This window comes from Thalassophryne amazonica, chromosome 6 (genome assembly GCF_902500255.1).
Source record: "Thalassophryne amazonica chromosome 6, fThaAma1.1, whole genome shotgun sequence".
NCBI lineage: Eukaryota > Metazoa > Chordata > Actinopteri > Batrachoidiformes > Batrachoididae > Thalassophryne > Thalassophryne amazonica.
Genome location: NC_047108.1, coordinates 24,599,532 through 24,614,948, shown reverse-complemented (window position 1 = coordinate 24,614,948; position 15,417 = coordinate 24,599,532). Strand labels below are relative to the sequence as shown.

General features: G+C 40.4%; 1 protein-coding gene across 1 annotated transcript in view; it reads left to right on the top strand.

The window, feature by feature from the left end:
• LOC117511969 (solute carrier family 35 member E2A-like) overlaps positions 1–15,417 on the top strand; it is an 81,949-nt gene that overhangs the window by 48,099 nt on the left and 18,433 nt on the right. The window contains exons 3-8 of the mRNA XM_034171903.1: positions 687–822; positions 1,678–1,805; positions 5,518–5,638; positions 5,715–5,768; positions 5,870–5,942; positions 15,005–15,150. Coding sequence (XP_034027794.1) covers positions 687–822; positions 1,678–1,805; positions 5,518–5,638; positions 5,715–5,768; positions 5,870–5,942; positions 15,005–15,150 — 658 coding nt within the window. The remainder of the gene's footprint in view (positions 1–686; positions 823–1,677; positions 1,806–5,517; positions 5,639–5,714; positions 5,769–5,869; positions 5,943–15,004; positions 15,151–15,417) is intronic.

The following is a 15,417-nucleotide window of genomic DNA, read 5'->3' as shown; positions in this document are numbered from 1 at the left end:
TTATTTTGTCAGTGTACATGACAACAAAAAGAGTTGCCAGCTGCTGCAAAATTATTGTACACACTCTTGCAGGCACAGAAAAAGGGTCAGATTCAGTCACTTCAGCTAGTAATGTGAACACAGCATAAGTTCTAAGCCATCTTTACAAATAGGCAGGCTGTCCTTTTTTCCACAAGTGGGCCGATTCAGTCCCGTTTTTTTACACCCCATCTGTCTGCTTTCAAATGCCTTTTATTTTATAAACTGGCTGCCTGCCTCGTTTACTGTGTGATCCGCAGAGAAATGTGGTGCTCCCAGCTTGGGATAAAGTTGAATCGTCTCCGTGTGCGGCAGGACATGTCACGCAATTCAGAAAAAAGGTGCAGAAATTATAAGCCTGTGTGTGTATTTATAATTTTGTGAATGAGATATGCGTTATTTGGAAGAAAGTCAAGGTGTAACTGACTTCAGCCCATGAACTACCCCCCCCGACTTGTCCCTCCCATAAGATAAACCAGGAGGTGAACTGTACTCTGTGCGTGCCGCAGCCCTGCCCTTTCTTTCACCATCTCACTGCTTCAGCAAGCAAATGATTAGTCAATAGACGGTAATAGGTTCCTTTCTCAGCTCATGGAGCATAGGTTGCTTTGAAATTACATGAACATGTTTTTGTGGTTTGATTCTGATGGTTCTCATTGATTCCGTAGGTGCTGTTCAAATGCTTTCCACCACCATCATAGGCTGCCTGAAAATGTATGTGCCTTGCTGCCTGTACCATCACAAGTCCAGGACAGAGTACCCTGCCAACTTTATCATGATCATGCTGTTTGTTGGACTCATGAGGTAGGTCATCTCCAGAATGAATGGCAACACGTGCAATTGTGTATTGAGCAAAATTAGTTGTAACCTTCTTTGTAAGATAGCTGCTGTGGTTTTTCCTACATCAAAATGAGGTTGAGGTAGGACCCTACTACCGGACCACGCCTAGGTGTGAGGTGGGGGGGGCGTGTAGAGGATGTGTGCAAAATTTGCAAATGAAAAATGCAACAATGACCATGAACTGTTGCATTCTGTTATTGGGGACAGGTCAGGACTGCAAGCAGGCCTGCCCAGTGTCAGTACCCTGTTTTCTACTTCAGCCATGTCTTTGTAATGTGTGCAGAATGTAGCGTGGCTTTGTCTTGTTGAAAAATACACAGATGTTCCTGGAAAAGATGTCTTCTTCAAAGCAGCATATGTTGCTCTAAAATCTCAGTGTACTTTTTGAATTAATGCTTCCATCATAGAAGTGTGAATTACTTTTGCCAAAGGCACTGACACAACCCCATACCATGACAGACTCTGGCTTTTGGACTTGTTTCTGATTGTGGTCTGGCTGGTCCTATTTGTCTATGGTTGGAACCATATGGCATCCTTTTATTCCAAAAAACATACATGTATTCAGTGTGCGATTGTCCAACCCAGAGGTCTCAGAAGCCAGAGAAGTCAACACAAAACATTAAATATCTCTGTTTCATACTGGCTGGAATGAAACACGTCAAAATAAATGTCAGAATTATTATTCGCAGAATCTTTATTTGCATTTTCCGTATCTTCACAACTTTTTTCCTGATTTGGGATTGTAGAAATTCAGGCAAATAAACTTGCTTTGATTTAAGTCCAGTATTGACATGATTGGACACCTGGGTGTGTTTGTAGATTCATCACAGTGGTCCTGGGCTTGGTGAGCCTGAAGAATGTGGCAGTGTCATTTGCAGAGACTGTGAAGAGCTCAGCACCCATTTTTACTGTCATCATGTCACGACTGATCCTGGGAGAGTACACAGGTACAGTAAATTCATCGGGATAATGGGGAATTAACTGAATCCTCTGTCTTCATGTGTTCACCTTCATTCCTCAGAAACAGCATTATGTCAGAGAAGTAAATAAAGGTACCTGTGCCTGAAAAAAAATTCCTCTCAAACATTATGTTGTAATTAAAAAAAGATTGTGTCGATCTAGAACCAACTGAACAAGAAAATTATCTGACAGCAGGACAGTCAAAGTCAAAGTTCTCTATTAATTGTCTCCTTTAGGAGAAATTTGGCTTGGTGCAGAGGCGGGGGGGCTACTGCACAAACAATAAAACAAGACCAACATTTAAAACAATAAAAACTTCAAAAAATAAATGAAATCAACAATAAAATAACCTTTAAAACAATGAAAATGAGCATAAAATCACTACAAACAGCCTGCTATAAAATTACTAAAACAACACAGCCATTTAATAACTTAACCATTTCGAGCAGAAAGATGTGCAAAATTTAGCTTATAACAAAAAGACAAGAAAAAAGTGCAATTTTAAACTTGTTCATTGATAAGCTTAATAGACAATGGAACAAATGAATGTTTGTACCAGTTACATTTGCACAGAGGAATGCAGTACCTCCTCCCTGAGTTTAGCAAGGTACAGTATACTCTGAGTGCAGAACATGTGAGCTCTCTGTAAAAATGTTTTTTGCTTGTGCAATGGTTGTTTGGTCAGAGAATTCTTGAAAACTGTGAGGAGTGTGGCCCATGATCTTAACCGCGGTTTTAATGAGGGAGTGAATCTGTGCTTTCAGTTTGACTGGAAGGTTCCCAGACCAGCCGGTGATACCATAGCAAAGAATGGACTCAATTGTTGCTCTGTAAAATATCAGTATAATATTTTTGCAAACCCCGAATCAATCAATCAATCAGTCAATTTTATTTATATAGCGCCAAATCACAACAAATATAAATAAACAGAGTCTGCGCAGGAAATGAAGACTTTGATGAATTCTGGTGCAGACGGAATTGACCTGTGTCTGCCAGCTTAAGTTGCTGTCAATGTGAACACTAAGGTATTTGTAAGAGGTCACCTGGTTAATTGTAAGGTTATGTATGACAACAGGGCTATGGTCACTGGCTGATCTGGGATCCAGCATCATCTCCACCATCTTGTTCATATTAATCTGGAGTTTATGATTGTCACACCAAGTCACAAACTCATCCACAGCGGCCATGTGGGAAGAAACATCAAGTGACCTGGAAATTAGACTCAAAATGACATTGTCATCAGAAAACCTCACCACATGCTGGTCAGGCCCAAAGCTAACACAGTCGTTAGTGTACAGGGTAAACAGGAATGGTGAGCTGACAGAACAATATTTCCTGTCTATCTACTCGACTTTGGATCAGATATAATCATTCATTCATTACTTTGTTTTCTGGTGCTATTTCCTGGTCTGGATTGCAGTGGAAGCAGACTAAGCAGCTCAAACCACACTTCCCTATCTTCATCTCTCAAACCTTTCCTGGGGAATCCCAGGGCATTCCAAGTTACCTGGGCGATATAATACCTCCAGTGTAGCCTGGGTCTTCTCCTGGAACTCCTCTCAGTTGGACATCCTTGGAAGACCTCCCTAGTGAGACCACTAAATAGGAATGCTCACCAGATGCTCAAACCACCTCAGCTGGCTCCTTGTGAGGTGATGGAGCAATGGCTCTACTCTGAATCCCTCCCAGATCTTTGAGCTTTTCATCCTGTCCCTGAGTGTAAACCTGGATACCCAACAGAGGAACCTTATTTCCAGCACTTGTATCCCTGACCTTTCTTCTTTCTGTCAATACTCAAAGCTCATGGCCATAGGTGATGATAGGATGGTCTGGTGGAACATTCCCAGAGATTCTACACCTCCTATAAAATTAGTATTGGGTTAATTTTCAGACAGGTAACAGTGGCTTTAGTGACCACAAGAACTCTATTTAGCACCAGACAACAATAAGCAACTTTATAGTTCTGTCTCTATTTGTATGGTCTTTGTGTATTTTAAAAGATGTGAACGTTGTCCAAAATAGGAGGTTCACTGGTCCTCACTTGTGACTATTAGAAACCAGAATTTCAGAACTGAATATGCAGCAATTTTTGTATAGTTACATACTTAGAGAAATTTTTCAAACCCTTGACTGCATTACACCTATTGGTTTATATCTCTCGAGTAATTTCAGATTATATCTGAAACGTGTGGCAACAGTATTCTACATGTAGAAAATTCATGTTTGAATATGAAATCTCTGCTGTTGCTGTGCAGACTTTCTTTAAATATAACTTGTTCCAGATAGCTGCCTCCCCCCCAAGTTCTTATAGGCCTACTGCAGTTTCAACAATTTGCCTAACTCATCATACATGCTTCAATTACTTCAAGTCCTTGCCCCTCTAGTCCAGTAATACTGAGATTTGACACACCACTAATTGCCAAAAAATGTATTATGTGGTGTTCTCCTTTGATATACCCCAGGAATAACATATTAAAATAGAAAACAATAGATGGAGTGGAAGGGCCCAAAATATGCTAATTTACGTTAATTAGGTATGAACATCAAAGGAACTAGACAAACAACTGGAAATCTTTTATCTGTCATCAAAAGAAGGACTGAAATGCTATCCAAATTGTTACAAATACTAGAAACGGAAATTGGGTGCCCTTTTGGATAATTAGCTTAATTGTGTAATCATAATTAAGCTAATTAAGTATCGTCATTATTGAAAAGAACACCTATTATACCATAACGCTTAGAACTTCAAACAAATACATATGGGATAAATTCAAATTCAGGTGTTCAAATAACACATGTAAGAATCCTAAAGAGGTTGTAATTATGCAGATATGGCTTAAACAAAAAGTACACCTCATACCAGATAAGACACAACCCGGAGCGAGATGATTAGTCATTGAAACACATTTTGAAGCTCTCTGATTGTCAGATATCAACATCAGTCACAACTTCTGGATCCATTGCATTAGAGCAGATAGAACCTTTGCAGTTTCCACAAGCAGATGTACACTCAAGACCATGCAACAAGTGCATTTCAAAGTACTGCATCCGGTTTAACAGCTACAGTGAATAATTTCCGGTAGGCTGTCAGGAACTGGAGGCAGGTCTATCATTTTTTTCTGCATTGTATAGGGACACAATTGCCTTCACCCCAGCTTCAATAATTAGATCATGTTAAGTATCTGGGCCAGTCAGAAAGATTTCTGCATGTTTCCTGAATTTAGAATCATTGAGCAGCATGATTCTGAATTTGTACCAGATTTACCAATCCATTGGTGCAAAAGGGCACCAATTTCAGTTTCTAGTATTTATAACAACACTACAGGTGAATTTGGATGGCATTTCATTCCTTTTGATGACAGATACAATATTCCAGTTGTTTGACTGGTTCCTTTGATGTTCATACCTAATTAACATCAATTAGCATAGTTTGGGCCTTTCCACCCCTTCTATTGTTCTCTGTCTTTAATATGTTATTCCTGGGGGTATATCAGAGAATCCCACATGAAACTTTTTTTTTTTTTTTTTTTTTGCAATTAGTGGTGGGTTGGAGCCTTAAATTGAATAACTTGACTGAACTCTCCCTCAGATTTGGTTGTGCTACTAAAACAAGGATTAGCCTCAGGTGTATTCAGTTGAAAAGTGTGGTTACATAGTAATTATCTGTATTTATTTATTCTGTTTGTTTCCCTCCTGCAGGGCTGTGGGTGAACCTCTCCCTGTTCCCTGTCATGGTAGGCCTGTCCCTCTGCACAGCCACAGAGATCAGCTTTAACTTGCTGGGTTTCTCCGCTGCCCTTTCTACCAACATCATGGACTGGTAACACAGCATTTGGAGTAGCACTTAATGTGCAACACTGTCATGCTCTATTTAACACTGTGTTCTCTGGTTTTAGTTTACAGAATGTGTTCTCAAAAAAACTCCTCAGTGGAGACACATACAAGTTCAGGTAAAAGGAGATAAAAGAACCTTTCTTTTGGTAGCAGCAAATCTAAGTTTTTCTTTTCTGTAGCTTTTGTTATAAAGTCATCAGTTAACCTTTTCCTTCAGCCCTCCAGAGCTCCAGTTTTATACCAGTGCAGCTGCGGTCATCATGTTGATACCTGCCTGGGTGTTCCTCATGGTAAGTCTTTTAATTACATAAATTGTGCTCATCACATTTATTTCATTCGGTGTAATTTTTAGTCAACATGTACAGGTGTCATGTAGGCAGAACTGCCTGTCGAGAGCAAAACTGTTTTTGTGCCAAGCTGTATTACATGTTTATTTGCTCTAAAGGTGAACATTTTAATATGGACTTGAAAGGGAACCAGCTTGCTTTTGGACCTAGCCTCAAGTTGCCAGTTGAGGAACTGCAACTTTTTTTTCTGATTTGAGGTTATAGTGCCCTGCACACACAACTCTTAGTACTTTCTGCTGTACATCAAATCTAGCAACTCTTTCCAGTCATTATCTAAATATTCAGTCCCCCTACTGGTTCCTTGAACATCACTTTTGTCCTCTCGTGCATCTTCCCTGGGCACCCTGTATAGCCATGGGGCTTTGTCTGTAGTCTGGAGGCTTTGTGGTATCATTGCCATCTTTCCCACTCTGTGCATACATTCATGTCTTTCCCACATACATATATTTATGCAACTCATGTCTTCTCACCAGTAGTGGGCACAGCTAACTAAAAAGTTAGCTTTGATAACCATTAATCCGATAACTGGAAAGTTATCTTTTATTATGATACACTGATAAACTGCTAAAAAAAATGTATCTTTATTACAGATAACCAAAAGCTATTAGTATTGATTCAGACACGGCCACATCAGATTACACTGTTGGCTTCTGATAAATCAGTTTCACATTAAGCTCCGCAGGAGCTGCTGGGTAAATCCAAGGATCACAAACACCAAAAGAATGCATGAAAAATAAATGAATAACAAATAAAACCCCAAACATTGTCATTATCTTTCAAAAGCAGTAAAACACAGTATTAGAAGCCACAGTTTATCTCGGTATTAGATACACCGTCATTTACGAGCTAAAACCTGCTGCTTTTTGACACGCTTTGAACCCTGTGGCTTAAAAAAACGAAATGCGTCCATTAATGCATGGATTGGCAGAGTAAAATACACGTAGTAAATATAAATTCTTACCTGTTAGTTTCAGTGGGATTCATCTGAAAAAATAATCGTCCTGAGATTATCCAAAACGGTCTAAATGGTGAAGAAACGTCCGAGTCTGTACACAGCTGCACCGTGAGAGCTCCTCTCTCCCACTGAGTCTTGGCAATGCCATCAGCAACAAAGAAAATAAAATGATGTTAAAATTAGCCCATTTTTGTTTTTGTGTCGAGCGGGCTTCTTCTTCTTCTTTCTTTATGATCCAGTGGTGGACAGCACCAGCTTAAGGTGCATTTGCCACCACCTGGTGAGTGATCGCTGAGATTTTACAAAACCTTAACTTCTGGCAGCCATAGTTATTTGTTTAGATGTGATGAAGTAATCCAGTGTCCTTTAGATATTTAAATACATTTTTTTTGCATGATGTGTGACGGGTTTTGCAGCAGATTTCCAAGGGACAACACTGTAACATCCAAAGTGAACCTAAACTACACTACCCTCAATGTTTCCTGCGTCAACGTCCAGTCATGTTTTGCACTTCATGATGACATCATCAGCAAGTGACAGCCAGTCTGCCACAAATAAACACACAACAGATGGACTAAAATGTTTGATTTTAGGGTTTACAAACATTTTTGACCGTTAAACTTTGCTCACTTTACCAGCAAAAAAAAATGTTGTCGGACTGAAAGTTATCAGAACTACATTTATCGGAAGATAATTGGTCTGATGATGGTTTTAAAATTCATCTGAAAAGCTAATCCGCTAGCAAAAGCATTAGCTTCAATAATTATCTGCTATCGGATTAGCTGAACTGTGCCCACCACTACTCCTCACTATACCCAGTAGCTTATGTAATTCTCTGCATAATTCTATGATTTCTGCTATCATTCTCATCACCTCCTTTTTTCATCTCTCTCGTTACTGTCCTTGTCAGCATTGTTGTTATTACTGCAGACACTCTGTTGATGACGTTCCTCACTGTTGCTGTTATTGTCATTATAATTGTTTGTCTAATGATTGTTTTGAGCATTAGCACCTTAATTTATGGGAATAAAATGAGGCAGCAAACGCTGCTGCTCTATTAAAAAATTGTGTATATGGTATGAGCGGGCTTTACACTATATTACTGTATATTAGTATGATACAGTGCATCTGGAAAGTATTCAGAGCGCTTCACTTTTTCCAGATTTTGTTATGTCATACCCTATTAACCACCAAAAGCTGAATTAGCTGCAAATTGTGAATTATCTGCAAACCGTGAATTGAAAAATGTGGATACTGAAAGAGTATCTCCCAAAACGTGAACGCAGGTCTCGCAAAGTGTAACTCGCAAATCGTGAATTTCTTGACAATTTGGTGTTTCTGCTTGGCTGAGGAGCCAGTGGTGCGATGCTTTCATGTGTGGGATATGACTGCATGCCTCTCACTTTCATTGCACCATGGGGCTTCACGGGGCTTGAAATTGAGATTGTGAAGAGATGTTACATCTATAATAAGCATAACTTTACAGATACATTATATAACTCAAAGGATGGAATGAAAATGCACGTGTTTTACCAATTCATTACTTTTTAAATACAACCCCAATTCCAATGAAGTTGGGACGTTGTGTAAAATGTAAATAAAAACAGAATACAATGATTTGCAAATCCTCTTCAACCTATATTCAATTGAATACACCACAAAGACAAGATATTTAATGTTCAAACTGTTAAACTTTATTATTTTTGTGCAAATATTTGCTCATTTTGAAATGGATGCCTGCAACACATTTCAAAAAGCTGGGACAGTGGTATGTTTACCACTGTGTTACATCACCTTTCCTTCTAACAACACTCAATAAGTGTTTGGGAACTGAGGACACTAATTACTGAAGCTTTGAAGGTGGAATTCTTTCCCATTCTTGCTTGATGTACTACTTCAGTTGTTCAACAGTCCGGGGTCTCCGTTGTTGTATTTTGCGCTTCATAATGCACCACACATTTTCAGTGGGCGACAGGTCTGGACTGCAGGCAGGCCAGTCTAGTACCCGCACTCTTTTACTACGAAGCCACGCTGTTGTAACACGTGCAGAATGTGGCTTGGCATTGTCTTGCTGAAATAAGCAGGAACGTCCCTGAAAAAGACGTTGCTTGGATGGCAGCATCTGTTGCTCCAAAATCTGGATGTACCTTTCAGCATTGATGGTGCCATGACAGATGTGTAACACACCCCCATACCATCACAGATGCTGGCTTTTGAACGTTGCGCTGGTAACAATCTGGATGGTCTTTTTCCTCTTTTGTCCACAAGACACGATGTCCATGATTTCCAAAAACAATTTGAAATGTGGACTCATCAGACCACAGCACACTTTTCCACTTTGCGTCTGTCCATTTCATATGAGCTCAGGCTCAGAGAAGGCGATGGTGTTTCTGGATATTGTTGATGTATGGCTTTCACTTTGCATGGTTTTAACTTGCACTTGTAGATGTAGCGACAAACTGTGTTAACTGACAATGGTTTTCTGAAGTGTTCCTGAGCCCACGCGGCAAGATCCTTTACACAATGATGTCGGTTTTTAATGCAGTGCCACCTGAGGGATTGAAGGTCATGGGCATTCAATATTGGTTGTACGTGTAGAAAGTTCTCTAGATTCTCTGAATCTTCTGATTATATTATGGACTGTAGATGATGGAATCCCTTAATTCCTTGCAGTTGAACATTGAGAAACATTGTTCTAAACTGTTGGACTATTTTTTCATGCAGTCGTTCACAAAGTGGTGATCCTCGCCCCATCTTTGCTTGTGAATGGCTGAGCCTTTTGGGATGTTCCTTTTATACCCAATCATGACACTCAGCTGTTTCCAATTAGGTGTTCTTTGAGCATCCATCAACTTTCCCAGTCTTTTGTTGCCCCGTCCCAACTTTTTTAAAACATGCTGCAGGCATCCATTTCAAAATGAGAAAATATTTGCACAAAAACAATAAAGTCTATCAGTTTGAACATTAAATATCTTGTAAAAAAGAAGAAATAAATGGTGCAGCACAGAAATAAGTGCAAAAAGTCTTTAATAAGGTGCTGAAAGAAAACAAATGTTCAAAGGGACTGACATTTCGATGTGAGAGTCACAACTTCCTCAGAGTCCTGAGGAAGATGTGTGAAATGTTCAGTCCCTTTGAACATTTTTTTCCTTTCAGCACCTTATTAAAGACTTTTTGCTCTATTTCTGTGCTGCACCAGTTATTTCTTCTTTTTTACAAATTGGTCCTGCTTGGTTGCACCAGATTTGTTTGTGCTGTGCAGAAGCGCGGTGAACTCTTTGTCTTTGCATTAAATATCTTGTCTTTGTGGTATATTCAGTTGAATATAGGTTGAAGAGGATTTGCAAATCATTGTATTCTGTTTTTATTTACATTTCACATAACGTCCCAACTTCATTGAAATTGGGGTTGTTGTTATGTGTGTGACGCGGTCGGAGCACTGACCCAGCGTTTGACAGGACCCATCATAAAATAAGCAGAGCACGGTTCAAAAAATAACACATTTTAATGAAAGTGAGTGAAGTGATAAACAACTAAAAAGTCCGCGGTCTGGTGAGGTGAAAACATGGTGCGCTCTCAGCAGCGCAAACGGTCCAGAGCCACAGCAGTTCGGACCCAGGGACCCCGCCGACACCCCCCAGGTGGCCGCGACAAACCGAGTCTGTGAAGCAAGAAAACATGAGGTGAGTCCAACACTCTCCACACAGAGAGACACAGCTCAAAGGTGCACACAATCAACAAACACTTCCTGGCTTAAATATATATATCAGCTTCTCACCCTGCAGGCACGGAACAACTCAGTTCAAATCTCCACTGCAGCGGAAGCTGATTAGACAATTAGCATAACGTGACAGCTCAATACAACAAGGTGTGAGGGACACCAAATCCACTGTCATTACTTCATAAAAGTCACCAAAACCAAATTACCTCAGGAAGTGTGCTGAAGAGCGTGAGACCTCACCCAATCCTCCTTCACAGACTGTGGCGTCAAACCTGGAGCGGTCTCTGCGTCCGTAATGGTGAGATTGTTCTCCTGACGTCGATCTCACACGTCTGCTCACAAGGTCGAGTCTCTGGCAATCACACACTGTGCATTAAGGTTTAAATGCAGCAATCTCTGATCAAGACAGAATACACCACAGCTGTGAGTCCTGATGACCTGCACGTGAAAACAAGCCTCAGGTGTTCAGGGTGAGGTCCTAATGCTCAGCCACTCAGTCCTGAATGCATACCACCTGGTGGGAGAAACAGAAAAACAAAAACCAAGCTAGCCAAACACCCCAGCACACAACAGTTGTATTATAAATAATTAACTTTGAGATATTCCAAATGCATTTTTCACCACAGTTGTGCAAAAATGTCAGCTGTAGATAATTTGTTTGAGGTGATTCTGAGAGCGATGAGAGAATGGTTTCATCAACCAAGTTCTGAGAGCAAATGCATCATCGGCTATGAAATGATGTTGTCCAGCAGGACAAAACAGGTTGTATTGTCATGAGGAAGTGCGGCAGTGCGGGGATCTTTCATGTCCCCTAGTGGGTGAACAATCTAACGCTTGGTGAATTCTCCTTCATGTTAATGAGTTGACATCGAAGGATCAAAAAGTGACGTCACTATGAATGCTTGGCTGCCACAGGCCAGTTATCCCTGTGGTAACTTTTCTGACACCTCCTGCTTAAAACCCAAAAATCTGAAGGATTGTGAGACCCGCTTTCATTGTCTGTATTCGTACTTAAAATCAATATCAAGCGAACTTTTGTCCTTTGCTCCACGGGAGGTTTCTGTCCTCCCTGAGCTCGCCTTAAGGGACACCTGTGTATGACAGGTGCCACTGTCCTGCCACTGTCCCCAGAGCTCTGATCCCCAGAGAGCTGTAAAAGGCTGAGCATTGACGCTCCCCATCCAACCTGATGGAGCTTGAGAGGTACTGCAAAGAGGAATAGGCAAAACTGCCCAAAGATTGGTGCACCAAGCTTGTGGCATCATATCCAAGAACACTGGAAGCTAGTGATGGGTCAGTGAGGTGTCATGAAGCGTTACAACACATTGCCAAACTGTATTGATACTGCCGATACTGTGTCACTGAATACTGACGTCTGCTGGACCTTAAAAATCCCTATAGGCACCTGAGTTGAGACTCTCAACTGACACTGATTTCATGGCCTAGTATATACAATAATATAATCTAGGTCATTGTATTTCTTTTTGTATAATTTCATATCTTCATTCAAATTTAAAATCTTAAATAATAATAAATAATGTGAACATGTATCATAACATGAAAATCAGGGTGAACGTGTTGTGAATGAGGATGCTTGTGGACTGGTATTTTATTTTTTACAAATTTTTATTCAAAAAAAGAAGTTGTTCCAAAGTCTTGAATTTGAGTCTGTTACGCTTTAGAAAACACCCGCTCACAGGGCACAGATGAGGCTGGAGTGCAGAGAAATTGTAATGACAGCTGGAAGAGGTTTGGATATACTGTCTTGTGGTTGTCCCAGTATCTGAGAGGATCCTGGGACATGGCAATATTGGCCTCTGCCAGGTACCCCTGCACCTCCTGGATGGGATCAGCTGTGGCACTTTTGGTCTGCCTGCCCACTTCGATGTTGAGATGTTGCCAAAGGTCATTGAAAAACAACAGTGTGGCATTTCAGTACATGATTTCGAAACAACAACAAACAAAATGCTGAATAACATGCATGAAATGGGTGTATGCGACTGTTGTGCAGACGGTCCTGCCTGGGGCTCATTTGTGCTTCTGATTACAGACGCACATTCTGAACGCAGTCTATTGATGGCCTCATTGCACTTGGAGGAACTGCGGAACCCGAGTGATTTAAATCTGGGGTCTAGAAGTATTGCTCGGGTCAACACACTTAATGACTCCAGATTGGAAGCAGTGTCTGTGACTCGACGCTTCAGGTGTTCATGTAGGTGTGTGGCTGCCTGTGTGTGCAAGGTAGAATCATTGCGCTCTTGTGCAAGATAGAGCATTTTTATCATTGGGATGACCTTTGACCCTGACACTTGCCTCTCTTCAGACAACTCCACTGTAGCTTGATGGAAATGAGCAAGCACAAGAAGTGTTTCTCCTATGATGGTTTACTCATCAGCTGTAGGTGGAGTCAAATCTGTTTTTAGAGAGGTCAGAGAGACCCACACTGGTTCCCTCTCATCATGTAGCCTTGACAGCATTTCATATGTGCTGTTCCAGCATGTTGCTACCTCATTGATAAGTTTCAGGGTTGGTCGTCCCATCTGCTGCTGCACTTGAGCAAGCTTCTCCTTGGCTGTAGTGCTTGATCTGAAGTATGTGACAATGTGCCGAGCTTTGTGTCTGATGGATATAAGTGTGCTGATCTGATCACATGATTTTCTAACTAATAAATTGAGAGTATGTGCAATGCAAATTGAGTGCCAAATTTGGAGCTGTCTAGTGGATGCAATCATGTTTGGTGCTGCGTCGGTCACAAGACACTTTATTTTGTTGGTTATGGCCCAGTCCTCCATCATGCCCCTTTTGACTTGGGCCAGATTGTCAGCAGTGTGACTTTGCACACCCAACACAAATTTTCATTAATGTAGTGACAGGTAAGAGCCAAGTAAGCCTCCATGTTCACAGATGTCCACATGTCAGCTGTTATACTCACCACCACAGCTTGCTGTACTTCCTTTTCACTCGTTCCCGTTCCTCCTCATACTTCTTGGCCACCATTTGTTTGATGGTCTGAAAATGACACCAAGTCAAGCCAAAAGCAGATGAATATATTTAAATTAAAAGTTAAATAATTTTAATATATCAACTACTACTTTAGATAATATCCACACAAACCTGAAGAAGAACCTGAACCAGTTCCCTGAACCCTTCACTCTCCACAATGCTGAGCGGCTGGCAGTCCTTCAGGGTGAAACTCAGCAGAGCCTCATCCAGCATCTGCTTCCTGGAAGCTTGATGGTTAAAGATGAGGTAAAGAATAAATTAATAGGAATTAATTCTCAATAACTTAACTGTGAGTAAGTTGTAGAATGGCTGTATATCTGAGTTCATCCTGGGTGTATCTGCGACTTCATTCTCATGCCTGGCCGTATAATGTCTCAGCATTGAGGAGGTGCTCTTGTTTAAATAGGAAAGTTCTACTGAACAAATTAATAGTAAATTAAGAGTCACTTTGAAATTAATACGGATTCAGATAGATCAAGTGGAAACTGAGAGGAGTTGGATGAAACAAGGAAATTAAAACATACCTTATTTTCCGACATCAAAATGATCCCACACAGCGGAAACTTTCCTTTTTGTTTGCTGCTGCTCCATGACGTTTGGTGAATTTGATGATACATCACAAAAGATCCAAGATTCTTTTGTTTGGCCACTTTGGCACATCAGTGTCAGTTCGAAACAGTTCCTGTATCAGTCATGTGACTTTCGCAAAGCGATACACGCACCGACACGGGGTTTCGCTCTATGAGCTCGACGCATGCGCCGACACATCGGTGTTGCTGGACCCATCACTACTGGAAGCTGTAATTGCTGCCAAAGGTGCATCAACACAGTATTGAGGAAATGGGTGTGAATACTTATGTACATGTGATTTCCTAATTTTTTAATTTTTAATAAATTAGCAAATTTAAAAAAAAAAAATAACTTTTTCATGTCATTTTGGGTGTTGTGAGTAGAATTTCAAGGAAAAATTTAATTTATTCCACTTTGGAATGAGGCTGTAACATAACAAAATGTGGAAAATAGTGAAGCGCTGTGAATACTTTCTGGATGCACGATATCTACAGATGAAGGGTAAAAAAACAAACAACAAACAGAATACTAATAAAAAATACTGCTGCCCCATGTTAAACACTTTGTTGTTGATTTAATGTGTTGAATTTGAATTGTTCTTGCTTGCATTTGACTCCATGTATTTCATGTTTACACATTCATACAAGATTCATAAATTAAGTAAGAAGAGATAACTTAAACCAGTTAAAAAAGGTTGACTAATTGACCTTGCTTCGTATTAAGATTCCCCTTTTAAGAATGTGTTTGTATTCTCAGGACATTCCAGTTATTGGAAAAAGTCACCAGAGGTTCATCTTCAGCCAAGACATTATCATCTTGTTGCTGTTTGATGGCGGGCTGTTCCACCTACAGAGCGTCACTGCCTATGCTCTCATGGGACGGATTTCACCTGTTACCTTCAGGTAGGAGGCAATAAATAAAGTAGTAATAATAATAATAATAACCGAGGGGTTTATTGAAACTGGACATCAGGCTGCCTGGACTATTTCTGGTGCAGTTAAGTTCAGCTCTTGTGGCTGAAGCCCACTGCTCATCCAAATGACTGTTTTTGATTTTCTGATGGGGTTTATATTGGTAATTAGGTGTTTTGAAGCCACAGTATTTGGTACACCACCTTTCTACTAAATCAGATTGCCAGATTTTATTACAAAGATAATGATACTGGACTT